Source organism: Triticum urartu, chromosome 1 (genome assembly GCF_003073215.2).
Source record: "Triticum urartu cultivar G1812 chromosome 1, Tu2.1, whole genome shotgun sequence".
Taxonomy (NCBI): Eukaryota; Viridiplantae; Streptophyta; class Magnoliopsida; order Poales; family Poaceae; genus Triticum; species Triticum urartu.
In genome coordinates, this window is record NC_053022.1 from 22,149,606 (window position 1) to 22,176,809 (window position 27,204).

At 45.2% G+C, this 27,204-nt stretch overlaps 2 protein-coding genes and 1 non-coding gene across 3 annotated transcripts; 2 read left to right on the forward strand and 1 right to left on the reverse strand.

Annotated features, from left to right (window-relative positions):
• Positions 1-7,078: 7,078 nt before the first annotated feature.
• Positions 7,079-7,265, forward strand: LOC125533420. Its single transcript, XR_007294296.1, has one exon. It is a non-coding gene; the product is annotated as a U2 spliceosomal RNA (small nuclear RNA).
• Positions 7,266-7,380: 115 nt separating this feature from the next.
• Positions 7,381-11,312, reverse strand: LOC125543845 (nuclear pore complex protein NUP43-like). Its single transcript, XM_048707327.1, has 5 exons — positions 10,595-11,312; positions 9,663-9,732; positions 7,957-8,191; positions 7,797-7,870; positions 7,381-7,708 (listed from the first exon to the last, which is right to left on the reverse strand). Exons 1-5 carry the CDS (start codon positions 11,179-11,181, stop codon positions 7,634-7,636), a joined length of 1,041 nt encoding a protein of 346 aa, XP_048563284.1. The 5' UTR covers positions 11,182-11,312; the 3' UTR covers positions 7,381-7,633.
• Positions 11,313-15,864: 4,552 nt separating this feature from the next.
• LOC125532593 (BTB/POZ and MATH domain-containing protein 2-like) lies at positions 15,865-17,451 on the forward strand. Its single transcript, XM_048696596.1, has 3 exons — positions 15,865-15,982; positions 16,402-16,619; positions 16,660-17,451. Exons 1-3 carry the CDS (start codon positions 15,865-15,867, stop codon positions 17,449-17,451), a joined length of 1,128 nt encoding a protein of 375 aa, XP_048552553.1.
• The last annotated feature ends 9,753 nt before the right edge of the window (positions 17,452-27,204 follow it).

Consider the following 27,204-nt stretch of genomic DNA (forward strand, 5'->3'; position numbering starts at 1 on the left):
TATCGTCCGCGTATTGAAGGTGAGTGATGCCATTGGGGAGAAGGTGAGAACTAACACGCGTAATGTGCCCAGCAATAGCTGCTCGAGAAAGAATATGAGAAAGAGCATCCGCAACGAAATTAAAGAGCAGCGGGGACGCCGGATCCCCTTGTCTAAGGCCCCTACCATTAGCAAAGAAATTACTAATCTGCCCATTCACCGCCACAGCCGTGTGCCCGCCCGAGACGAGCTGCATAAGACGGTGAACCACCGCACCCTCGAAGCCCTTAGCAAGAAGAACTTGGCGAAGGAAAGTCCAACTCACTGAGTCATAGGCCTTTTCAAAGTCAAGCTTAAGAACCATAGCCTTAGTGCCCTTGGTCCGCAGGTCATGGACTATCTCATGCAAGCAAAGCACCCCGTCCAGAATAAATCTCCCCTTTATGAACGCAAGACACAATGAGCGATCGGGGATACCCTAGTTGCCAAGCCCTTAGCCGGAATCTTCGCAAAATTGTTAATTAAAGCAATGGGCCGAAACTGGGAAATCAAGTCAGCACCTTTGACCTTAGGGATGAGAGTGAGAACCGCATAGTTCAGTCTAGAGATGTCAACAGTACCCAGCCAGAAACCTTGAGTAATAGCCTGAATGAGGCCTTTTAGCTGAGGCCAGAATTGCCGAAAGAAAGGAATGGAGAAACCGTCAGGCCCGGAAGCCACATTATAATTGGCCGATCGAATCACTTCGAAAATCTCCTCTTCAGAGGGGGGGTCATCAAACTCTCATTTTCAGCACTCGAAACCTGTTCGAGGGGAGACCAAAAGGACGGCACCAGCCTAAAACCCGTCTCAGGTTTAGCAGATAATAGGGAAGAGAAGAAGTGAACCACGTGACACATGATCACAGACTGATCAGAGACCCTGACGCCCTCGATAAGGAGGCAATCAATCAGGCATCTCCGATGTCTACCGTTGCAATGGCAAAGAAATAGGCCATGGGCGAGTCACCCTTTAAAGTCCAATTAATAGTGCCTCTTTGCTTCCAGTACATTTCCTCCTGACGGTGCATACCTAAAAGAGCCTCTTCAAGACCATAACAGGTCTGCCATTCGGCCGCGGAGAGGCCTAAATTATCCGCACGGGCATCAAGCACCTCAATTTGAGCAGCCAGCCTAGCTTTGTCCCGCCTTGACTCAGCATAATGGTTTTTAGACCAGCCTCTAAGGAATCTTCGGAGGAAATAGGAGCATTGATGCCAGTCGTCCATCGGGCCAAAAGATCGGCGATTAGAAGACAGGAAAACCGAAATCTTTCGCGCAATCAGGTCAGCGAAACCCTCCACTTGGAGCCACGAAGCATCGAACTGAAACCTCGGGAGGGCAACTAAGCGAGCACCATCATCAAGAATCAAGGGGGAGTGATCAGAACCCACTATAGCTAGTGCTCTGAGGTTGACACGGGGAAACAGCGAGTCCCACCTAGGACACAAGAAAACCCGATCAAGGATAGAACGGATGGGAGAGGCTTGGCGATTCGTCCAGGTGAAACGGGCCCCAACCCTAGGCATTTCATGAATAGCCGTGTCCCTAATGAAAGCATTGAAGGCATCAGCCAGAGGCCAAGAGAAATTACAGGAACTCTTGTCCGAAGGATATCGCATCAGATTAAAATCGCTCCCAATCAAGAGTGGCAGCTAACAAGACTCAATGTTGTTACTAAGTTCATCCAAAAAAATATAAGAGAACGAATGATCAGCCGGACCGTAAACCACCATGATTTCAAGTAAAGAGTTAAGGGATCTATGAAAGACCACCGTGCTAGCCCAAAAAATGCCATGATCAAAATTGACAAAATCAAAAACATCTTTTTTGGTGCCAAGAAGAATACCACCCGAGTGGCCATCAGGGGCCACAAAATTCCAGTTGAATCTATCTATCCTAGCAACGGCCGAGAGCTCACTAGGGGAGAAGGAGGGTTTGAGAGTCTCGACAAGGCCAATAAAATCAACATTTTCAGACTGAACCAAATCTTTAAGCTGGTCCCTGCGCCCCCTAGCGCTGAAACCTCTGATGTTCCAGAATAGGGCCTTCATCTGAAGGAAAGGTTTTTAATTCTAAGACTTGACCTGCTCAGAGCCTTGTAGGATTTAGCACGTTTCCCAACCCCATGTTTAGTAGCAGCCAGGGAAGCCTGACTCCTATCATCTCCCACCTCATCCCCACCGGCCACAACCAGTGGGGCACTCGGACCCACCCCAACCTCCTTGGCTTTTGCAATGTCTGCCTGAGCTAATTCATTCGCCCTAATAACTCCAAGTAAAGCAGTGGGAGAGCCCAAACTAGCGTCTAAGCAGATGCCCACATCATCTAAAATACTAAGCAAATGTTCATCAGATTGAGACGGAAGCACTAAATGAACCGAAGAATGCACAACGGGGCAAGAGGAGGAGGGAACTGGGCGCGAACTTGAAGGAGGCAGATCCCGAGCCGCAGCGCGCCGAGCAGCCCGATCAGCCACCCGCTCACCGCAGTTGGAGACGCGGCCACTTTTACGAATCGTGGAAGCGGGCGACCGCACTAGAATAGGGCGAGCACGGCAGGGAGACGCCGCAGCAGAGGACAGACCCGAGGCCGTGCCCAAGTCAGCATCAAGCCTGCGACAGAGCCCAGCCGTAGACTGCCTTGAATCACCAGAAGCTCTGCTCTTAGCGGAGTATTTCTTGACCGACGACTTATTCTTCTTCTTGGAGGCAGAGGGGCCAGCCGGGGGCAGATCTTCGATGCCAAAGAGGGAAGGAGAGGCAGGGCGGGCAGGAAGATTAGAGCACACCATCGAGAATGGAGTGCCCTTGGCCCCAACAGAAGCATCCCCTCCAACCAAGTCCGGCAGCGAGTCATTGGCCCCCCGACCGACCGGAGCATTCTCCTTCAATATATCCTGGTCTTCAGGGGAGAGCCCGTCCCACTCCGACTGGGTTAAGCGCTGATCAGTGCCATGCATAGAATCGCCCGGGCAACCATCCCCATCTTTGCTCTTGTCATCATTGCCAGAGGCCGGGGGCGGGGGAGGAGGTGGGTGCGACACCGGACCCAAAGCACCCTCCACCCGAACCCTGAGCCGAAAGCCACCAGCCGAAGGGAAGACATCAATGGAACCACGAATACACGGGGGGTCAACACACCAAACCCACAGATGGACCGGCCCGAGGATAGCCAAAGAATCTTGATCGACCTCAATAGGCTTGCCGATGAGAACCCCGAAGGCCATCAGAAACGCCGTGGTACGCACTGAAGGAGGCACATCTTCAACTAGAACCCATACATCAGACAGGGAGGAGATAGCCTTGGACCCGTTAGAAGCAGCCTTGACCGAAACAACCAATTGATTCAGAGGTAGCGTGAAGCTAGAACAAGAGGAAATCATGCGGAGACTTGCTTTGGAAGGGAAGGTCGCAGGAACTCGAAATCTGAAAGCTGGCAGATTTGCCAATCCCACCCTCCCTCATCCCACATTTGGAGCTCATCAAGGACCTGGTATGTAATGCGTTTGGACTGGACAAAGATGATGCCGACGTTGGATAGCGCAAGGATAGGAGCTGCAGCAGGGACCTCCCTATTTAATGCGAAAAATGAGCACCCAGGAAGGCCAAGGCCATAGTGAACGAAGGCAGGAGGTTTGGAACGATTCTGACAGTCCACCGTGAGGTGGCCATCTTCCCTACAGATGAGGCAGAAGGGGGGATTTTGGCACCGGGACTGAAAGTGACCAGGACGGTGACACGCGAAGCAGGTGAGAGTGGGGTTGGCGACCTGAGATTGAGGAGTAATGCGACCAGCACCATGAGGGGGAGGAGGGAGGATACCATCACCAGTCGCGCCAGGCCCAGATCCGACGCCCCGCCCAGCGAGAGAGCCAACGGGGCAACGGGCCAGAGCCCCCGACGCACCATGCGGAACGAAATGAGACGGCCCCCCACCAACCACCACCGGAGCCCGCACCGACCCACCACCCAGGGACACAGCACCATGCGGGGGAGGCGGCGGGACCAGCCCTGACGAGCCAGCCCGACTCCCCGCAGCCGCCACCTCCCATGGGTCGGCAGCAGCCGGAGGAGCACCATGCAAGGGCAGCGAGAGATCCGCCGGCCCAAATCCGGAGGCGCGCGGGGATGAACCAGCCGCCGCCGCAGCCGACCCCGCCTCCGGAGCGAGTGACGCCTGGAGCTTAGCGCGCAGCGCAGCTTCATACTCCAGATCAGTCGCCGCCTCGCCAGATCCGTCGCGCCCCCGCTTCTGGCCAGAGACAGCCTCATTGGAGGACCCGCGCGAACGATCCATCGCGACCACTGCCGCGAAAGAACGAGAGAGGGGAGGAGGAGCAGATCGGACGAAGGAGTGAATGGGGAAGCGGCGCCGACGTAGATCAGATGAGGAGGCAGGAAACCCTAGAAATGGGGGAACCGGTCCCTTCCAGATCCATATATACCCGGACCGAGCCAGGCCCGGTTTGACATACGGCACCAAGGGGGGCTGGGCCTGGGCCAACCGCGGCCCAGAGTCCAAGGAAGGGAGGGGGAAAGCAGACACGCAAGCCAAGGCAGGAGCCGACCTACGCCCACCAGGCCCATCGCACGGCACAAGGGCCCACATCTCCAACGCAGGCACCACCACCCGCCCCAGCGCCAGATCTAGAGCCATCCGAATCCAGCGCCCAAAACCTGTTGGCCCGGGGGGAGCGCGGAGGACGGAGCGAGGCGAGGAAGCCAGTGGGGAGGAGGAGCAGGGAGAAGACCGCGGGAAAGAAGGAGAGGGGGAGGTCGCACGAGGCGAGGTCGCCGCCGGAGGGGATGAGGGGGCGGGTGGCTTCGCCACAGGGGAGAGAGGGGGGGAGGAGAGGCCATCTGCCTTACTTTTTCGGAGCTAGTGAATTCAGGTGCACAAAAATAAACTAGACAGAAAGCAGTTGCGAGAGTGAGAACTTGAACTCGTGACCTCCCGCTAGGGGTTACCTCTTCGAAACCAATAGACCACACGAGTTTGTGCTAGGATTGCAGCGCCAGGATTTAAAAACCAATTTGTATCGGCTGATCAGTTAAAGTACTATGTACATGGCAGATCCGTTTCTTTTTTCAAACTTCTCAATATTTCTTTCTTTGGGGAAAATGAAGTTTTTGAATAATGAATGAAAATCATGAAGAAATTTATAAATTCGATGAAACTTTAAAAACGCAAAAATTATTGAAAACGTGAACAAACATTTTGAGACTTCAAATTATGAACAAGTTTTAAATATACATTGAACATTATGTGATATAGGCTGAAAAAATTTTAAATACACACTGAACATTTTGTGATATCCGCTGAACAAATATTTAAGTACACATTGAACATTTTAGTGAGATACACTGAACAATATTTAAATACACATTAAACATTTTAATGATATACGCTGAACAATATTTAAATACACACTAAAAAATTTAGTGATATACGCTGAACAATATTTACACATTATTTTTTTGTGAATATATGTTGAATTCTTTTAAAATACACAATGAACATTTTTCAAAAATATGTTGAGCCTTTTCTTAATATATGGCTAACATACAAAGACCGTTTTTTACACTTGCAATGAACTCTTTAGAATACACGAAAAATGAAACAAAAAGTAAAAAGGAAAAGAAAAGAAACAGAAACAGAAACAGAAAAAAGAAAAAAGAAATGAAAGAAACAGGAAAAAGGAAAAAAAACAGAGCAACGGTGGGCCGGCCCAAAACTGGAGCGATGGTGGCCAGGCTTCAGCGAAGCCACATCATTTTAACGCCTGCGGGCGTCAAATAGGATCTGCCCCAGCGTTCTGGGCGGTTGCTGTACCGCTGCTTACGTGCGCAGTCTCTTAGGCCGGCCCATTAGCATGAGAGCTCGCTTCGCTCGATCGCTCAACAGCAGCATTGCTCGTTCGATCGGTTCTGCTAAAAAAAATCCCTATCTCAGTCCTCCATTCATCGTTTGACCCTGGACAACCGACTGTTTGACCCTGTTGACTCTTGACTTAACAAATTTTGAAAAAAAAACAGTCGATGATAAAAAAGGGTCAGCAATTGAGAAACGAATTATGAATTTGAGAAAACAATATCACGAATACAAAAAAATCAAGAATTGGAAAAAAGATCACAAATACCATTACCATTAACTGACCCGTTGATTGTTGACTTGACCCATTGACCATTGGCTCAACTTTGGAAAAATGTTCACGAACTTGGAATGTTCGCAGATTTCAAAACAAGTTCACGAACATGCAAAAAGTTCATGAATTTCGAAAAAAAATTATCATGTACTCAAAAGAGTTAATAAATTAAAAAAACAAAAAAAAATCAATTTTCTTGATGAAAGTTTGTCCATTTGCAAAAAGTCCACGAATTTGGGAGAAAATTCACTAATTTGAGAAAATTCACGTATTAGACATTTTGATAATTTTCAGTAAGTTTGCAGTACTGAAAAAAATCATGAACTTGATAAATTAATTGGATTGAATTAAAAAATCAAAATTTAGGAAAAAGTTCATGAAATTTGCTAAAGGTTCACGAATTTGAGAGAAAAAAATAAAGAACGAAGTTCAGAAAAAAAAACAATTCATGCATTTGAAAATGAAGAAGTGAAAAGGTAAAGAAAATGAAAAAAATAAAACAAAACGAAAAAGGAAAAATAAACGGAAAATGGAAAAGACCAGGCAAAAACCAACTGAAACCAGATAACCAGGGGCTTCTTTTTTCCTGTAATTTTAAGAAGGAAGTGCAGCAAGGGTGCACCAGGTACCATTTTTCCTGTATTTGGAGCCTGAAGCGCTAGATAAGACTTGGGATTATTATAAAGTCATGACAAATTGGGCCAGGCAGCATTTGGGCCGTCATCTACTCGTTGGGGTCGTCGCTGGCTGGACGAGCGCAGGCCGACAAACGTAGAATAAGAGTCGGCAGTTTTATTTAATTTTCGAGTAGGTAGTAGCTTCGACTCGTTGGAATAATCCCATACCGGTTTTGAAGCTGAGATTAGGCGGTTCAGAGGGCAATAAAACCAGAACCAGGGACACCGATCAAAGCATACCTTTCTCGGCCTCTTGGCTAAGATCAAATGTAGTATCTGTTCTTATCAGTTTAATCTCTGATACATGGATCTACGGATCCATGATATATTAAGTTAACTTTTTTGTGGGGGAGAATCCACCTGTTGGCGGTTCTCACGCGTTGTCCAAGTGCTGCACTACTGCTTGGAACAGGCGCACCCCAACCAAAACAGAATAATAGTTTGGTCCAAATTCGTGTGCAAGGCCTTTGCCTGGATCCAAAAGATCACACACTTCTCCACTACGACAGCATAGATTCGGTATGCAGAAGTTCTGAGCTAGAACAGTAAAAGTAAGCTTCCGATTTCACCTATGCTGAACACCAATTCACAGCTAAGTATGATCCAGAGTTACAGTAAGTTTTACACGATCCGTGCTTTCACACAAAACCGCAAATGATACACGCCGAGCACGCCTCTTCCATCATTGATAGCTGATGAGCAACAAAAGGACAGCGTGAGTAGTCACGCCACGGGCCATCACAGAAAGTTATGCATGGAAATTCAATAGAATTGTTGGGGAGTGAATGCATTCATTCCTCTGCCATTGCATCTCTTCCACGTGTAAGCACACCAATCGATTCCCATTCCAGGGCACAGACGACATCCTGTGTAGAAACACAAGGAGAAAATTAAAGCAAGTACAAGAAAGAAGGAAAAATCTTGCTGTTTTCAACCTGGAGCAGACAAACTTACAGAAGGGTTCTGAGGATCGATATCAAAGGAGTTGATAGCACAGGGCTCGGCAAGCAATTCAAGAGGCCTCTCATCTAGTGACAAAATTGTCATATCATAAGCAATTGGAATAAGTCAACAATAGACACATTAATTCAATGCTTTCTGGGTAAAGTCTCACCTTGTTCGACGATTGCAAGGATTCCATCCTCTGAGCACAGCATCACAGGTAATATTCTTGTTGAGACAGACGAGATAATATCAGAAGACTGTGTGTAGTTGTCAAAAAGAACCTCCCAGACCTCACTCTCGCACACGGGTTGTGCCGTTTCGTCAAGGCCTACACCAGAGAGTGGTATTGGCTGCTGTGCCCAGCGTAGGTCCCAAGCAAATATTGTTCCTGAGGAGCCTCCCACCTACAAAAAATCAGAGAATCAGAAGTGATTTATATTTGTAGTAATGGCTCATCTAAACACTCCCATTAATTCGTTTCTAACTATCTGGCCAGTTACACGTACTCTAGACTTAACATTGTGATCCAAGTTGTGCAGCTCAATCACCTTGCCACTCGACAGTCAGCAGTTAATCCGTACCACTTCCTAGGCCCAGTCTCCCACAGTTACTACTAGGCTTACTTGCCACGTATACAAACCACAGATGCTGAATGTGCAACATAGGGGCTGGACACTGCTGGGCTAACCAACAATTCCACTACGTATATTTTGTAAGTCAGGTAGTCAAAACAACTCTGAATATATTTCACAATGAAAAATTAGAGCATCCTTAGTTGAGGTAAGTAACACTTGCAGCTCATTGTTGTTTATCACATGCAAAAAGAGTTCTGTTCAAAGCTCGCTCTTCTTTGGTAAATGTAGGAAGTGAAACTTTAAGAGCAAAGTGCAGCTAGTGCCTTTACAGTATAAGCTTAACAAAAGAGCAGCATCCAGCCCCTAAGTTGCACAATACTATTAAGCCCTTTGGTAATTCCATTTCAATCTTTTGAGTTACGCACAATATAAGCTTAACATGGAAACAATGTGCATAGCTTCTGAGGATTACGATGAAATCGGCAAAAGCATCCAACCCAAGGATATTGCAAAGATATTGGTCACCTTTACCTCTGAAAAGGCTTCAATTGTTATATACAAACCAAAACATATAGTACTTGATATACTCTGAAAGAGTAAAAGGGGTGCTATTCATAACAACTGCTGCCTCTGTACTATTTTTGACTAATATTTATTTATGGAAGACTGATTTACCTATGTATATTGATGATTTATTGACATAGGATTGCTCAGCCTCAATAAACTAAATCAGGGCCTGTTTCGAATACTGGAATTTTGCAAGTTTTGGGGATAGACGTAAATGTTCACTTAGTGTTGGATGTTCTATCCTACTGAATTTCATGTTACAAATTGGTCATATTGCTGGCTAGCCATGATGGCATTCCCTCAAAAATATTTGGTCATATTGCTGTACATTGACACTAAGTTGTTTGACTTTCAGCTATATACATGAGTTCTTACGATGGGTAGTCCCACTACCATATCCCTGTGTGTATATATACCATATAACGGGCCATAAGGGGGCAGGTGTACACAAGACTAAGAGGGCCATACCTAGCACCACCGACCTAGGCAGCCTATGCTCTGGGTGTAAAACAACGATTCTTGCAGGTACTCATATCCGGTCCAGACACCTAGGCATATACGACGAGGATATCCTCATGTACAAGAATGGAGGTTATGTTTTATGGTCAACACGAGGCTAACAAATTTCATAGGAAATTGTAAAAATGATGATTTATTTAACTACCACGCGTAAACTGAAGTGAACATTCATTTGCCATTTGCCAGTTCATGTAAAGAGAGATATTGACCATACCACACAGACATGCTTTCTTGATGGATGTATATCAATGGAGTGCACCATGCCGGTGGCGACACCACGACCCCTAAAAAATCACAGTTCATCAAGTCAGCATAAATAGCACTACATGGTGCAGTCGGGATGATGAAAACTCAATGAAATGAAGTTTAACAGCGCAAAGACAATGATCATTTCTGAGTTCTTAAATTTTATCACAGGTTAGCAGATATGATCTTGAACAGCTGATGTCGAGAAGGAACAGTTCAAAGAGGAATGTGCGTATCAATTGTGGACTAGATATCGACAGTAGACTATTGGTTCAGCCACCAGTTGAAATTTGTAAGAACTACAATCAGTGCCATATTAGAACACGTGAAAGAACCTTGACCGTACAACTATATATTTGCTGGGAGGCTACAGCTGAAGCCACACGACTTGCGCGAGTAAACTTGGACCTAAAAGCCATAAATTGTCTGAATATCCTCGGACGTCCAAACTTTCCACATCTCATTTAATAGAACCAGAACCAGCTAGCACACACATTTGAGAATATCTTAGTGGTACAATATGCTTCAAACATAGGCAGACATGACTGCAGCTTATGAAGTTTGGCACCTGCAAGCTTATGTGTAGCTACTGATCGACGAATAAAATGAAAAAAAGAATGAGCAATAGCCTCCAAGCATTTACATAATATTTTGAATCAAACTGCTACCAAACATAATCATCTTGACATGAGACCATAACACGAACACATAGGTATCTGGTTGAAATGAAGTATCCGTGTATCAATGCATTGCCACTGAGATAAAATTTCCCAACCAACCATACCCAGACAATAACAGAACTAGTGAAGTATAGATCCCTGAACTTCAGAATAATCGGTGGAAACTGAGCGCTTTCGAGCGATCAACCAAGCAGCAGAAAGTGCAAGAGCCGGCACTCACCAGACGCCCTTGCACTGCGCCACCACGGCGTCCCCTTTCCTGCGGTCCCACCACTGCACGCCGCAGCCGGCGCCGCCGGTGGCGAACTCCGCCGACGAGGCCCATCTCGCCGCCCCGTACCCTGACATGCCCTTCCCATCCCACACCCTCCTGGCCACCACCCTGCCGTCGCCGCCGTCCGACACCACGTGCACCCTCCCGTCCTCCCCCGCCGTCACCCACCCCTCGCCGCCGCAGTCGAGCCCGCGCACGGGCCCCACATGGAACCCCGCGCCGCCGGGGACGGACACCGCCGAGTCGGTGTCGAAGGAGGAGGGGAGGAGGTGGAGGGAGCCGGAGGAGGTGGCGGCGGCGAGGACGGAAGGGGAGCAGCGGAGGGCCGTGGGCCGGGAGGGGAGCGGGAGGGAGGCGAGCGGGGAGGCGGGGTCGTGGAGCGGTAGGAGGCTGAGGCGCGAGGAGGCGGGCACGGAGGGGTCGTGGACGGCCGCCGCGAGGTGGCGGCCGGAGGAGGCGGAGGACGGGAGCCAGCGGACGATGTCGATCGAGAAGGGGAGCGGGTGGCGGCGGAAGGAGGGAGAGTCCGCCATTGTTGGCTGTTGTTTGGAGGGTTTGGGGCGGTGGTGCTGGCTTGGAGTCGCGCTCCCAACGGCGGCGGAGCTAGGTTTCACGGGCGGCGGCGCGAGCTGTCGTTCGTCTATGGGGAATTCTCTTCGTGGGCTGCACTGCACGGCCTTTAGACGTCCCTGGGCTGCAGCTGCCGAAGTGAATAGTGAAAATGGTCTATCCTAAAAAAACAGTAATGAAAATGGTCCCTATCTCTCTTTTGCATCTCCGTCTTTGTATATCCATATTATTTTAGTTCAATAAATATTTTATAAATATAAAATAAATATTATATAGTACTCCATCTGTAAAAAAAATATAAGACCTTTTAGATCCCTATATATTTTTACAGGGAGAGTATATTTTTATTATTACTTTCATATTATTACTTAAAATATTCGTGTTTCAATCTCATTGACATATATTGCATTCAATTCCCACAACAACGTATGGAGTATCCTCTAGTTTGTCTACAGAAACAAGGATATGTAAAATGTAATCGACATATATAGTGTGCAAGAGTTTCCCACACTAATGTTTTGTATATTTAGAATTTAGCTAGATGACGCTAAGACCCCCTTGATCTTCTCTACATAATGAGCTCTTTCGTGCAGCTCATCGTGTATGCATTGTGGATTACTAAAATGAAAAGTACATTCATGTATTTTTCATGTGTGTGGGCATCATGCATGTCATCCATGCATGTACATGAATTGCATACTGGAAGCATGACTGAAGGGTCTATAAATTGAGGTTGTGTTCAGCAACCTATGCATCAATCAAGAGGATATATATGAGGATATGCGGTCATCTAGAAAAAAATGGGTTGTGTAGGTATTTTTGTAAGCCCTACATGTGAGCTGGGATATTAGAGAATAACTGAGATGTTATTACATGGAGCTTGATTGTGGGGTTGTTCATGTGAGAGATGCTTTCCCCCAATGTGCTTTGCTTGTAAACCCTAGCTAGCACACCCCTGCTATTCTTGTGATTCTATGAATGAGAAGAGACTGCCAATGAATATCAGTGGAGGATGATTAGAAAGATAGACTACAAATTGTAGAAGAATTGGTTTTTGACATCCTCAAGAAATGCACTGACTCGTAGAAAAGTTAGCTTGCTAAAAAAATATTGGATGGAAAAGAATAGAATGTCATTTTTCCATTCTTGAAAACTCGCATGTGCATTGCTTCGCGTCTTCCTAGCTCTTAATTTTTGCGAGGAAAAAGAGAATTCATTCATCAAGCGGCGGCCAAGTCTGCATTATATAGGTTAGGTACCTCGTCCGGTCCAGACTGAAGCCACACTGCAGTGCACTTCTGTATTCTACCATAGTTTGCTAAAAAAGTGGCTAACAACGTTTTGCTCCGGCCTAACATGCTTGAATATGAACTCCCTATTATCCTGATGAAGTGACGATTTAATCTCATGGACCATCATCATATATACTGATCTGTTGTCTCCCTGATCAGTGGTCATCTGAATAAGCTCTGGGCAATCTGACTGGATAACGATTGGCAAAGCTGACCACTAGATGGCTAAGGAGATGCCTTCCACACAAGTTGCTAATTCAGATTGCAACGGCGTTGCACAGTGTTGTAACTCACAGCGGGAGGAGTATATAATTGCAGCACCACTACTAGGGAAAACCCTAGTAGTAGCGCTTGAAATATGCATAGCAGTAGCGCTAGGTCCAGAGCTACTGCTACCGCACTACAGCTAAGTTGTAGCAGTAGCGCTACTGGTAAGTATTGTTAGCAGTAGCGCTGCCTGGACTAGCGCTACTGATAACTATCTGTAGCGCTTGTCCATATGAAGCGCTGCTGCTAAGCCAGCGCTATTGCTAGGTGATTTCCAGCGCTACTGCTAATGTTCCTGCTTTCGCTGATCCGCACCCCTCTACATATTTGTGTTGTATTTATACAGGCTCTATACAATAGTTTCATCGGATCATACTAAACATACACTATTCTCATCATATCATAGACATACAATAGTCTCATCATACCATCATCATCATCATCATCATTCAACACAAATATCATCACATCTCGAAAATAGCGATACACAAGTGTGATCTGAAGGAAATATGCCCTAGAGGCAATAATAAAGTTGTTATTTATATTTTCTTATATCATGATAAATGTTTATTAATCATGCTAGAATTGTATTAACCGGAAACTTAGTACATGTGTGAATACACAGACAAATAGAGTGTCCCTAGTATGCCTATACTTGACTAGCTCGTTAATCAAAGATGGTTAAGTTTCCTAGCCATAGACATGTGGGATCACATCATTAGAGAATGATGTGATGGACAAAGACCCATCTGTTAGCTTAACACTATGATCGTTTAGTTTATTGCTATTTCTTTCTTCATGACTTATACATGTTTCTATGACTATGAGATTATGCAACTCTGGAATACCGGGGGAACACTTAGTGTGCTATCAAACGTCACAACATAACTGGGTGATTATAAAGATGCTCTATAGGTTTCTCCGATGGTGATTGTTGAGTTGGCATAGATCGAGATTAGGATTTCTCACTCTAATTGTCGGAGAGGTATCTCTGGGCCCTCTCGGTAATGCACATCACTATATGCCTTGCAAGCAATGTGACTAATGAGTTAGTTGCAGGATGATGCATTACGGAACGAGTAAAGAGACTTGCTGGTAATGAGATTGAACTAGGTATGATGATACCGACGATTGAATCTCGGGCAAGTAACATACCGATGACAAAGGGAACAACATATATTGTTGTGCGGCTTGGCCGATAAAGATCTTCGTAGAATATGTAGGAGCCAATATGAGCATCCAGGTTCCGCTATTGGTTATTGACCGCAGATGTGTCTCGATCATGTCCACATAGTTCTAGAACCCGTAGGGTCCGCACACGTAACGTTCGACGATGATTTGTATTATGAGTTATGTGATTTGATGACCAAAGTTTGTTCGGAGTCCCGGATGAGATCACGGACATGACGGGGAGTCTCGCAATGGTCGAGACGTAAAGATCGATATATTGGAAGGCTATATTCGGACATCGAAAAGGTTCTGAGTGGTTCGGGTATTTTTCGGAGTATCGGAGAGTTATGGGAATTCGTCGGGGGAAGTATTGGGCCTTAGTGGAAAGGAGAGAAGGGCCACAAGGGGAGGCCGCGCGCCCCCCATGGGCTGGTCCGAATTGGACTAGGGAGGGGGTGGCACCCCCCTCTTTCCTTCTCCCTCTCCTCTCCTTCCTTCTTCTCCTACTTGCACTAGGAAAGGGGGAAACCTACTCCTACTAGGAGTAGGAATCCCCCCTTTGGGCGTGCCCCTTGTGGCCGGCCTTCCTCCTCCTCCCCTCCTTTATATACGGGGGAAGGGGGCACCCCATAGACACACAAGTTGATCTTTAGCCGTGTGCGGTGCCCCCCTCCACAGTTTTCCACCTCGGTCATAATGTCCTAGTGCTTAGGAGAAACCTTGCGTCGGTAACTTCATCATCACCGTCACCACGCCGTCGTGCTGACGAAACTCTCCCTCGGCCTCAGTTGGATCTAGAGTTCGATGAACGTCACCGAGCTGAACATGTGCAGATCGCGGAGGTGTCGTGCGTTCGGTACTTGATCGGTTGGATCACGAAGACGTTCGACTACATCAACCGCGTTACTAAACGCTTCCGCTTTCGGTCTACGAGGGTACGTGGACACACTCTCCCATCTCGTTGCTATGCTTCTCCTATATAGATCTTGCGTGTTCGTAGGAATTTTTTTTGAAATACTATGTTCCCCAACAGTGGCGTCTGAGCCAGGTCAATGCGTAGATGTTATATGCACGAGTAGAACACAAAGAGTTGTGGGCGATAATAGTCATACTGCTTACCAGCAGGTCATACTTTGATTTAGCGGTATTGTTGGATGAAGCGGCCCAGACCGACATTACATGACCGCGTTCATGAGACTGGTTCTACCGTCGTGCTTCGCACACAGGTGGCTAGTGGGTGTCTATTTCTTCAACTTTACTTGAATCGAGTTTGACTACTCCTGGTCCTTGTTGAAGGTTAAAACAGCACACTTGACGAAAAATCGTTGTGGTTTTGATGCGTAGGTAAGAACGGTTCTTGCTAGAAGCCCGTAGTAGCCACGTAAAACTTGTAACAACAAAGTAAAGGGCGTCTAACTTGTTTTTGCAGGGTATGTTATGATCTGATATGGTGAAGACGTGATGAGATATAAATTATTGAAGAAAGAGGTAATAATAAAGTTGTTATTTATATTTTCTTATATCATGATAATTGTTTATTATTCATGCTAGAATTGTATTAACCGGAAACTTAGTACATGTGTAAATACATAGACAAACAGAGTGTCACTAGTATATCTCTACTTGACTAGCTCATTAATCAAAAATGGTTAAGTTTCCTACTTATAGACATGAGTTGTCATTTGATGAACGGGATCATATCATTAGAAAATGATGTGATTGACTTGACCCATCCGTTAGCTTAGCACTATGATCGTTTAGTTTATTGCTATTGCTACGGCGCCCGCACTTGAAGCACTCGATATCCAGTGCCTCCTCCACTGTGATGGGCTTCTCCGCCGTACCCTTGGACACACAGGGCAGCGCCACCGCTAGTGGATCTGCAGGCGCACGCGGCTTCTTGGCCATTGGGTCTCCATGGCCCCCACCACAGTTGGGGTGAGCCTCATGCTTCCTCTCAAGCTCGTGCCGCCGCTGTTGAACCTTCTTCTTCTTCTTGCGCTCCTGTTGTTGGATTATCTCGTATATAAACATGGTATAAATACATACAAGAGATATACCTACCACGTGACACATGCGGTAAGCAATTTAAACAATTAAAAAAAGATATACCTGGAAATAAACCCAAAGAATCTTAACGATAAATGGTCTGATCGCATGGTACAATAAGACTCTGCAGAAAAGGCGCAATACGTTGGGGACGATAATAGATCGAACTCTAGGGACCCAGGAGCGAGCCCAAACATCTGGTGGACGACGGCTCCGGCAAGGACCGCGGCGACAAGCACGGCCGGTAGAGCAGCATCACCACCGACGGCCACCGCCAACTCTGGCCGATAGCCAGCCGCCAGTGAGTGCCCTCTCGTTTGGATCGTCTAGTAGTGTCTAATCTTTTCTTTCGATCTCCAGGTTTGAGAACTGGTGTACTTAACTGTTCGATATGATCATATACAGTGAGTAAAAAAGAAAGCACAAGAATACCAGTACCGCCGGCGTCGACGACCACCACTGCCGTGGATTCTGCTTCCCTCCACTTCAAGCTAAACTACGAGCAAGTCAAGCACCTTGCCATCGGCGAGGTCGTCTCCGTCGGCCAACACCTGTGGAGGATCGACTGTTACCCGCGGGGACCCGTGTTCTACTCCAAAAATGACATAGGAAATTACGTTTCCATCTTCCTTAAGCACATGGGTGATTCCAGTACGCTCCAACTTCGTCGCCTTCATAAAGGATAGAGATGACAATCCATCAGAAATACGAGTAAAGACTTACCTTCACAAGTTCACATTCATGGGCGACCCCGCCAACCTTGACGACTGGGGGTGGCGTCGGTTTGTGGAAAGAACGGTCCTCGAGGAAAACTATGTTATTGAAGGACACATCACGTTCGTATGCACCATCATGGTCACGCGTTATACTACCCCTCATGTCACCGTGCCGCCATACGACATCAAGAACCATCTCGGGTGCTTACTGGATCAGGCATATGGGACGGACGTGTCATTTACTGTCGACAGCGAGAAATTCCCCGTGAACCGAGTGATTCTTACAGCCCGCTCACCCGTCTTCAAGGCAGAGCTTTTTGGGTTCATGGCTGAAGCTACAATGGGATCCATCACGCTGCACGATATCACACCTTCAACATTCAAACGTATTCTTCGGTTCAAATACACGGATGAGTTTCCTACAACAGAGGATAACCTTTCCAACGAGGTAGTGTTTGATTTACTCGCCGCTGCAGACCGGTACGCACTAGACCGGCTAAAGCTTATGTGTGTCCAAAAGTTACGGGATAATGTGTCAATGGATACAGTTACGGATATTCAAGCTTGCGCTGACATGTACAATTGCCTCGAGTTGAAGAACAAGTGCATTGACTTTATTGCAAAAGAGGAAAAAGCAAAGAAGTCTCTTGTTTCAAAAACGGTGCGAAGAAGCCCACGACTTCATCAGGCTAAGCACAGATTTCATAGATTATTTTTGATGAGTTTAGACTTTAATTAGGACAGTAGTGCTGGAACATAATATACTGAACTATTTCACATTTGTGTTTTCTTTTGTCTTTTACATTGGTGCATTGGCACCCAGGATTCTATTTGCAGTTTGGCAAGAACTATGGTTTTCTTGCGTTTGACAAGTGTTTTACGTAATACAAGTATCGTTGTGATTCTTTGAAAATGTGTACAGATGGGGATTAATTTATTGTTTTTGTGTTTGCTAAATTCCTATAGTAGATATGATTTCTAGTTTGTTAGAAGACTTCTACCAAGTAAGACTATGTTGCATTCTGGAGAGAGAAAATGCTACCAATAAATAGTTGGACGCGTCTAACCCGCGGCTAGCTGCCCATTAGTCCTCCGTGATGGCCGGCCGAAAAAGATAAGTTTTTGTCTCCGTGACTCATATTAGAAAAAGTAAACAGGTGTGGATATATGTGAAGAGAATAAATAATTGCAAATCATACATGTGAATGAATGTGAACGCATTTAATTCATGTTTTCAGTTTTTTTAAAAAACCATAACTTTTAAACCGTGCATCGAAATTAAGATTCATTTTCACTGTTGAAACACTCGCGACGTGCTCTTCAAAAGTAGATCCCACATAGGGATGTTTCGACGAACTAGTCTTCTTGCCAACTAAACATCAATGTCTGTCTAACTAGACTACATACCGCGCCAACTTAGCATATGTGTGTGCCAATAGTCGCGACAACTAAACATCAATGTGTGTGCAACTAAACTACATTGCCGCGCCAACTGAGTATGTGTGTGCCAATAGTCCTGTCAACTAAATATCAATTTATGTGCAACTAGACTACATTGTCGTGCCAATTGCTCATACGTGTGTGCAACTAGTGCCCTGCCTACTAAACATCAATGTGTGTGCAACTAGACTATATTACAAGCCAACTAAGCATATGTGTGTGCAACTAGACTATATTACAAGCCAACTAAGGATATGTGTGTGCAACTAGTCTTCATGCCAGCTAAACATCAATGTGTGTGCAACTGGACTACGTTACAAGCCAACTAAATATCAATGTGTGTGGAACTAGACTACATTACAAACTATGACAATTCATATGCGACTATGCGGACCAGATTGTGCAAGTACATGTGCCAACTAGGACTACTATGTGTGTAACTACAACTATTGTGGATGTAGCTCCAAAAAACTGGGTTTAAAAAAAATTGCACCATGTAGTACTAAAGTTGCACAAAACAGTACTAAAGTTGCACAATATAGCGCCAAAGTTGGCATAAAAAAATTTCGTCGAAACATACCCATGCGGGATTTAGTTTCAAAGATCTCGTCGCAAAGAATTCAACAGTAAAGACGGATCTGAATTCCGACGCACGTTTTGATAGATATGGCTTTTTAAAAATTTAGAAAATCAAAATAATTGTACGTGAAGCTGTTTTTTTCAAATCGAACTATTAAATACTGATAATGACATGCACTAGCAGACAAAAAACAACTCATGCATGGCTAGAAAGCGCGGCTCAGACGCCCACCAAATTGCATATCAGTTTGTATTAAGAAAATTTCTGGAGAAAGCCCTAAAAGTTACATAATCCAGTAGAAAACAAAGATTACTAATAGATGGAAAATACAAAGGCATTTAAAGTAATTTGTGACTAATTGTTCTTCCGAGATTTTTTACCGCAACTTCGTGATATGTACTACTCCAACGAGAATAATATCCTTTCATCTCCAAAGAAACTGGAACATCCTCATGCACTGCTATCAATATCTCTCGCGCAGGATACATGCATACATCCAAACAGAACGACTTAAAATATTTGCATCACTTCCTTGAACCTAATCTAGGAAGCAAACAAAACAAGCCTTCACAATTACATGGGTCTTAATCCGTGTGGCATCGCCTCTTCTCCTGCCATTTGCATGTAGCCCATGCACTGCTATTCGCATGCTGTCAATGCATTATGATTTCTGTCATACATACAGAACTCGGAAAGTGATGTGCAGAGTATGCACTCCATGCACAAACAAAGCCTTTTCATTCTAGCATGTTGCCTTGTTCGATGCACCTCTGCCTTCAGATATTGTAAAAACACTAGCACATATGCCCGTGCGTTGCAACGAGATAATAAAATTATATACCTCTAGCTCAATATAAGAATGAATTAAGACCCTCACATATCCGTATTCTCTAGTTCAACATGGCACCCTTTAATTAGGGCCAAACTAGTATATTCTTTTTTATTGACACATGCCTATAATTTGTTTCAATTATAATTAACCAGCATATTCTTTTTTATTGGCACATGGAAGCTACCACTGTCAATAACTTATGGTGTCCCTTATTCTGAACAAGCCGACTTAACTCGATGCGCCGGATGCAGAGCATGCCCAATATGGGAGTGATCGACCTCACGACCTCAAAGACCCGACCACATGTTGCTAGCCACTCAAACAAACGTGTTCTGCTAACCAATGGTCAGCATAAATATAAAAGAATATAATGCAACACGAGATTCGACACTTTTTTAAAAAAAATTCAAAAACCGATAACTATGAAATCCAAATATACATGGCAACATGAACAATTTTCCAAATTACACGCATTTTTAAAATGACGAACAAAAAAATTGAATGGAACATTTGTTGAAATCCACAAACATTTCTTAAAACATGAACGTTTTATAAAAATACGTTTTTTTAAGTTGTGAACAATTTTTGGAAACGGGAAAATATTTTGAACATATAGAAGAAATTTAGAAATGTGTCTTTTAATGCAAATATTATTTTCAATTTTTGAACATATCACTAAAACAATAATTCTAATTTGTAACATTTTTTAAATCTTGAATTATTTTTTGAAAAACCCAAAAAAATTCAAAAAATGGGAATAATATTTTATAGTCTGAAAAAAATCGGAATGAGAAAAAATTATAATTTCAAACATATTTAAATAGGAACACAATTCTGGAATTCATAACATGAACTACCGAATATACTTGGCAACTTGAACAATTTTCCAAATTATGGATGTTTTTTTTGAAAATTCCAAACATTTTTGAACAAATCAAGAACAAATATTTGAACAGAACATTTCCTGAAATGCACATACATTTCTTAAAGACATGAACCTTCTTATAAAAATACGAACATTTTTTAAGTTGTGATTTTTTTAAAATGGGAACATGTTTTAAAAATGCAGATTTTTTTTTAGAAAATGTGTTTCTTTAATTCAAACTTTATTTTCAATTTTTAAACATATCGTTAAAACAAGAATATTTTTGAATTTGAAACATTTTTAAAATTCATTTGTTTAGATGTTGAACAATTTTGAAAAATACAAACATTTCTTGAAAAATGGGAGTATTTTTGTAATTTATATTTGAATAAATTTTGGCATGACAAAAAAATCCAAACATTTTGCAGAGTAGGAACACATTTTTGTAGTTTGTATTTTTTACGAAATTTTGAATAAAAATTGAAAAATTACAATTGCGAACATTTTTTAAAAATTTTGAATTTCTGAAAAAATGGATAAAATAGACTTGCAGTAGGAACACATAAAAAAATGAGCTGCCGAGTCTTGGGCGCCCTGTGCGTAGTTTAAATTAGTTTCCGCATTGAGTGGGAAATATAATTTTTTTTTGAGACAACCTCGCGAAGCTTTTATTAAGACGTCACAATGTTTACAGGGACGAACGAAAGTTCTGCGGGGTGCCCTAACCAAACATGGCGGCCAACCCTGAGGGATAAAGCATGCTTCGCTAAGTTGTGAGCTTCAACATTCGAGCTCCTAAACTCATGACTAAATTTACGTATCTCAAAATCATTCGATCGGCGAACTATCTCATGTATAATGGCACCATAACCCGATGAGTTTTCCTCCTTCAGATCGTCAACCACCACCTTGCAGTCAGATGCAACATGTATCCTCCTCTGATATAAATCATCTGACAAAGCTAAAGCCTCCCTGATGGCCAGTGCCTCGAGTGTCTGGGGATCAACAATATACCTGAAAAACATCGTAGAGGCTCCTTGGAACGTTCCGTCCGAGCTTCTGCATACCGCCGCCACAGCTCCGAATCTTGCTTGACCAAAAACCGCTGCATCTACATTCACCTTGACACACCTCTCAATCGGAGCCTGCCATTGTGTCGGTCTTGCTTGCACCACCGTTGCCGGTCTTTTTGTTATGCCATTGACAACCTGAAGATCTGCGAGGTAACTAGTAATGAAACCATCTGTAGCACTAGGTGATTTGAAAATGTCCTCATGAATCGCCTTTCTTCGTGCTCCCCAGATGGCCCATATGGTAACAATTAACCTCACAAAATTGTTGCTGTCTAATATTTCATGTAAAGCAAACAGCCACTCTTTTGGATTGACTTCCTGCCTCTCCACCAACTGTTGCACCAAATCTTCTGGCGCCAAGGCCCATATGCTGCTCGCCATGGGGCAAGTTAGTAGAGCATGTCTCCAAGTATCAACCGCACCACAGATAAGGCAAGTCTCCTCTGTCGCCGTGTTACGATGCTTCAAAAGTGTTCCGGTTGGCATGGATTGATGGGCCAAACGCCACACAAACATGCGCAGTTTAGAAGGTACCTGTATATGCCAAATGCTGCTCCATTTATTCTGCTCTTGCTGGTCATTGGACGCTCCCTCCTCTTCATTTAGCCATGCTTCCCGGTGCAATTTTGTTCTTATAATCATTCTGTATGCCGATCGCACACTGAAAACCCCCCTGCTCTCCTCATGCCAGGCCCAGAAGTCGTCCACATTACGTGTACACAGTGGGATTCGCAAAATCTCCTCAGCATCAAATTGAGTGAACGTCGACCTAACCAAGTCCTCCTTCCACGAAGCAGAAGTAGCATCAATCAGTTGTGCCACCTTCATCGGCGGGTTCTGCTGTAAAGAAGCGATGGGCCTCTTGACACTAGCCCTTGGAATCCAATTTTGCGACCAGATCTCCGTGGTTTTTCCGTCCCCAATTCTTCTAATGACCCCCTGTGAAAGGATATCGCGTCCATCCAGAATTGAACGCCAGATCTGTGAAGGTCTGTAACCCAGCTCGGCCATAGGCGCGCAGCCCATGTACGAAATTCTGCATAAATCGTTTTTCCTTTGCCAACAGATGGAGTACGAAACTTTAGTACCACCTCAGATATAGGGAAAAAAATAATCTTTTAGCGGTGAACGGATGAAAAAATCGGAGAAACGCACCTTGCTTTATTAGTAGGTATAGATATAGATTTCCAGCAGATCTCCTAACCTATAATCGTATAATGAAAAAGCATATGCCTTTTCATTCACGACCTAAAACTCTCAACCCTAGAAAGGCTCCCGACCCAAGCTCTCGCGGCCGCGCCGTTCCACACGGGGTCTCTCAACGCCGGCTGCCAACAGTCCTCCCCGCGACGCCTCTCCTCCCACTGCCGCCGAGGTCATCACCGGGCAAAGCCTGCGCGGCGCGGCGGTGGCGGATCTCCTTGGTCGACGATCTGGATCGCGGCAGCGGTGCCCGTCCCGGCCTCTTCGGCAGTAGTGCTGCAGGGTTGCGGCGGCCAGCATGGCTCGACGTGCTTGCGGCGACGAGCGGCGTAGACGGCAGTGGGTGGCCGCGAGGTGCTGCAGGCGGGCCCGATCTGGGCCCAAATGGATTTGGGCGCGCGCGCAACCTACACTTGATTGCCCCTTCTGCATCTTAACGGCTCCGACGGTGGTACGCGGAGGTGCTCCTGGGTTAGTCCTGCAGCATGAGGAAGCCTCAGGTAGCGGCCCAAACATGGCAGTGATGGCCTACTCCTCCGCCGGAGTTGGTGTGCCGACTGGTTGTGGCGGACCTCTTGGTCCCACATCTAGTCCCGGCGGTGAGTTGGGAAGGCATAGCTGCCAGTGAAATCGAGCTCGGATTACGGTCATGGCAGGTGCGGCATCTATGGCTTGTTACCTTGTTGAAGGCATTGTTATTGCAGCCACCTTCTACCCACTCGATATGCTCCGGGGAAAACCCCAGATCTGACTATCCCGGATTGGATGATGGCGGCGCTCTCGGTGTCGCTCTCCCTCGTGAGGGCATTGTTTTGGAGGAGCTGCTGGATGGAGGACGCAGAGAGTGGAGCAGTGTACATCTACCGCGTCGACGACGGTGTGTCTCAGTGGCATGGCACATCAGGGTTCGACAACGAACGTGAGATGATGGACTCACGCAGGGCAGGGGCACTGTCTGGCATCGTGGTGGCATTGACGGCAGGCATGGCAATGTCGATGCGTCAGTACTTGCTCTGAAGATGGATCAGTGAAAGACGGTGGTGACGTCCTCTGCAGCGTACGCGTGCGGTGCCTGCTGAGAGTGCGCCAGACCGATATGTGCCCCAGACCTAGCATTATGGCTTGGCTGGGGCCTCCAGCTTTAGATGTTAGGTTTTGGCGCGAGGTATATTTGGTATTTGACTCGGACTTTCGGCACCCCTTCATCAAGAGTTTAGGAGTTGCGACAGATGTTGCCATGAATGGTGGCTTCAGTCTTACTGATATATAACTTTTTAAGGTTTTTGTGAATAATTAATAAAATGCCTGCATGCAACGCCCAGATGCAGAGGCCGAGGGTCATCCTCCTTTTCAAAAAAAAACGCCTTATGCTAATAATTTAATTTATTTAAGGGATTAAACTTTTCTTCATCTAGCAGATCTTTTTTTGAACCGGGCTATACCCCTTTCCATTGCAATTGAACGGAAATACAGAGTTCAGAAACATTTCAGGAGGAGGGAAAGAGGTAAAGCGAGTCCGGGCACCGCCAGGAAACCCACTACATTCGCCTGCCATCGAAACGAATGTCATGGGGCGAAAACCTAGACAGCACCAAATATCCACGGCAAACACCCATAAGTTTTAGCTACAGACCGAGACATGAGACATTCGCAAAAGAACCAAAAAACCACCACATGATCGTACGGGCGCCCAACTCCAGCCAACGAGGTATTGCAGCCCTTCAATCTCCTCCGATCGCCACCCTCGCCGCATTGCACATCTCCATCATGCGCATCGTGCTCGACCTGATCATCTCAGCACCGCTTCCCAGCTCCTTGGCGCCCTCCTCTTCCTGCAGTCCTGTCCAGTACAGTAGGAAAGAACACATGGAGAAAACAATCTCAAAAGGTGTTTTGATAAACTTTTTTTTGAATGTAGCTCGATTTCGAGCTAGCCAAATGGCCCAGCAAGCAGCAGCCAAGCCCACCGTATAGTACTTTTGTCCATCAGGAAGAAAAGTGTGGCACCAAGCAAAATATTGCCAGTAGCTATTCGGGCACATCTCAGTACCCAGAACCATCCCAACGCATCTCCAGATCACTTTAGCAACAGGGCAAGTAAAAAACAGATGTTGGGAGTTTTCCAACTCATTACAGAAAGAACATGTGGGATTCCCAGTCCATTTCCTCGTTCTCATAACTTGTCTAGTGAGCACAGCGTCCTGGGACAGTTGCCACATGAAGATTTTGATTTTGAGAGGGATCTTGGCTCTCCAAATCCATCTATAATGACAACCACTAAGAGGGTTTTCAAGCCATTTATACACAGATTTGGTGGAGAATTTGCCATTGCTATTAAGCCCCCAGTAGACCCTGTCCACACCCTGACTCAACTGGATATTATTGATCATTTTGTTTATTTCCTCCCATTGACGAGATAATTCAGGGGTGAGTCTTCTTCTAAAGAAAGGGTGGACGTCCACAGACTTGAAACTATCAATAGTGCAATCCTGATTATTGCAGATCTCAAACAGCGAAGGGTAGAGGGTCTGAAAAGGACTCATCCCGTTTATGGAATCTTTCCAGACTCTAACAAGGTCACCAGATTCCAAATGAATTTTCCTACCTACCAAATAGATATCTTTGACTTTAAGCAGGGCTTTCCAACAGGGGGAATCAGAAAATCTAGGCTTTACCGACGCCATAGATTTATTAGTCAGGTAACGCGCGCGAACAATATCTTGCCACATACCCGTTTGGGTCTCTAGTTTCCACCACCATTTGACCATCAAACTAACATTCTGCTTGTGTAAATCCTTAACACCCAGGCCACCCTTATCTCTGGATCTGCAGATCCTATCCCATCTAACCAGATAGTACCTCCTCTTCTTATTGCAACCTTGCCAGAAAAACTTTCTTCTGTGTTTGTCTAAGCGCTCAATGAAAGTCTTATTCATGAGCCACATAGACATATGATATAAGGATAGTTGGGTGACTACCGAGTCCAGTAAGGTCAGCCTCCCCCCCATCGAAGCTTCATTGCCTATCCAGGCTTCAAATTTTTTCATATATTTCGTAACAATGAATTCCCAATCTGAATTTCTAAGGTTGGTATAGCTGACAGGCATCCCTAGATATTTAATGGGGAAACTGCCCACTTCGCAACGAAATAGGTCTGCATACATTTTCACCACATTATCATCGCCTCCCACAGTGAGGATCTCACTTTTCTGGAAGTTCACCTTAAGACCAGACATCAATTCAAATATATGGAGAAGCATTTTCAAGTTAACAGCTTTGTCAATGTCATGCTCCAGGCATATGATGGTGTCGTCCGCATACTGAAGAACTGCTACTCCATTAGGAATTAAATCAGCGGCCAGCCCCACTATCAGGCCACTTTTTTGGGCATTTGTAATCATTTTAGCCAAACAGTCCACATCTAAATTGAACAGGAAAGGGGAATGGGGGTCACCTTGCCGGACCCCTTTCGCACTTTGAAAGTAAGGGCCAACTTGGTTATTCAACTTAATGTTCACAGTCCCATTGTGCAGGATACTTCTAATCCACCCGCACCATTTTTCGTTAAAGCCTCGGAGCTTATGACACTCAAGAATAAAATCCCAGTTGACTTTGTCGTAAGCCTTCTCAAAATCAAGTTTCAGAATCACCCCCACTCTCTTTTTCACGTGAGTATAGTTAAGAATTTCATGCAGAGACATCACCCCGTCCATGATATTCCTTTTTTTCACGAAAGCGTTCTGGGCCCTATTTATGAGCTTATCATCATATTTTTCAACTCGCCTATCTAGGACTTTAGTGATAAGTTTGTACGGACATCTCAGGAGGCAAATCGGCCGGAACTGTTGAATCTTGTCTGCGCCCGCGGTTTTGGGGAGAAGAGTAATCACTCCATAGTTAAGGCGTTGTACGTCCAATTCCCCTTTATGAAAGTGTTCAAACAGGAGCATAATATCATCCTTCACGATATCCCAACACACCTGATAGAATTCTACAGGAATGTTGTCCGGCCCAGGTGCTCTATTGTGTGCCATAGCAGACAGAGCTTCCTGAACTTCAGTCTCCGTAAAGACCCGACACAAATCAGCATTATGCTCCTCATCAAGTTTTTCATTAATGGTCCAAGTATCAGGATCCATATGGAACTCATTGCCGGGTGCAGGTCCGAAAAGGTTTTTGTAGTACTCTGTTGCATGAGCAATAAAATTACTAGTCCCTTCTATTTCCACATCCCCAACTTTCAGGGAATGTATCATGTTTTTCCTTTTACGCCCGTTCGCAATTTTATGATAGTAGTCAGTATTGAGATCCCCTTTCAGCAGCCATCTTTCATGAGATTGCTGCAACCAAAAGATCTCTTCGTTCACCAAAAGCTCATGCAGTTCCATACTAATATCCATTTTGTTACTGTACATCTCAGGGGATAGGGGGCCATTTTCTTCCAATTCTTCCAATAAGGCTAACTCCAACCTAAGCTCTTCTTTCCTTCTCTTGTCATG

Coding starts and splice junctions, on each gene's coding strand:
- LOC125543845 (XM_048707327.1), bottom strand. CDS start 11,181: ATGGCGGACTCTCCCTCCTTCCGCCGCCACCCGCTCCCCTTCTCGATC. Junction 9,733..10,594: donor GCGCAGTGCAAGGGCGTCTG/GTGAGTGCCGGC, acceptor GTGATTTTTTAG/GGGTCGTGGTGTCGCCACCG. Junction 7,871..7,956: donor CCTTGCAATCGTCGAACAAG/GTGAGACTTTAC, acceptor TTTTGTCACTAG/ATGAGAGGCCTCTTGAATTG.
- LOC125532593 (XM_048696596.1), top strand. CDS start 15,865: ATGGCCCCCACCACAGTTGGGGTGAGCCTCATGCTTCCTCTCAAGCTC. Junction 15,983..16,401: donor TTATCTCGTATATAAACATG/GTATAAATACAT, acceptor GATCATATACAG/TGAGTAAAAAAGAAAGCACA. Junction 16,620..16,659: donor ACATAGGAAATTACGTTTCC/ATCTTCCTTAAG, acceptor GTACGCTCCAAC/TTCGTCGCCTTCATAAAGGA.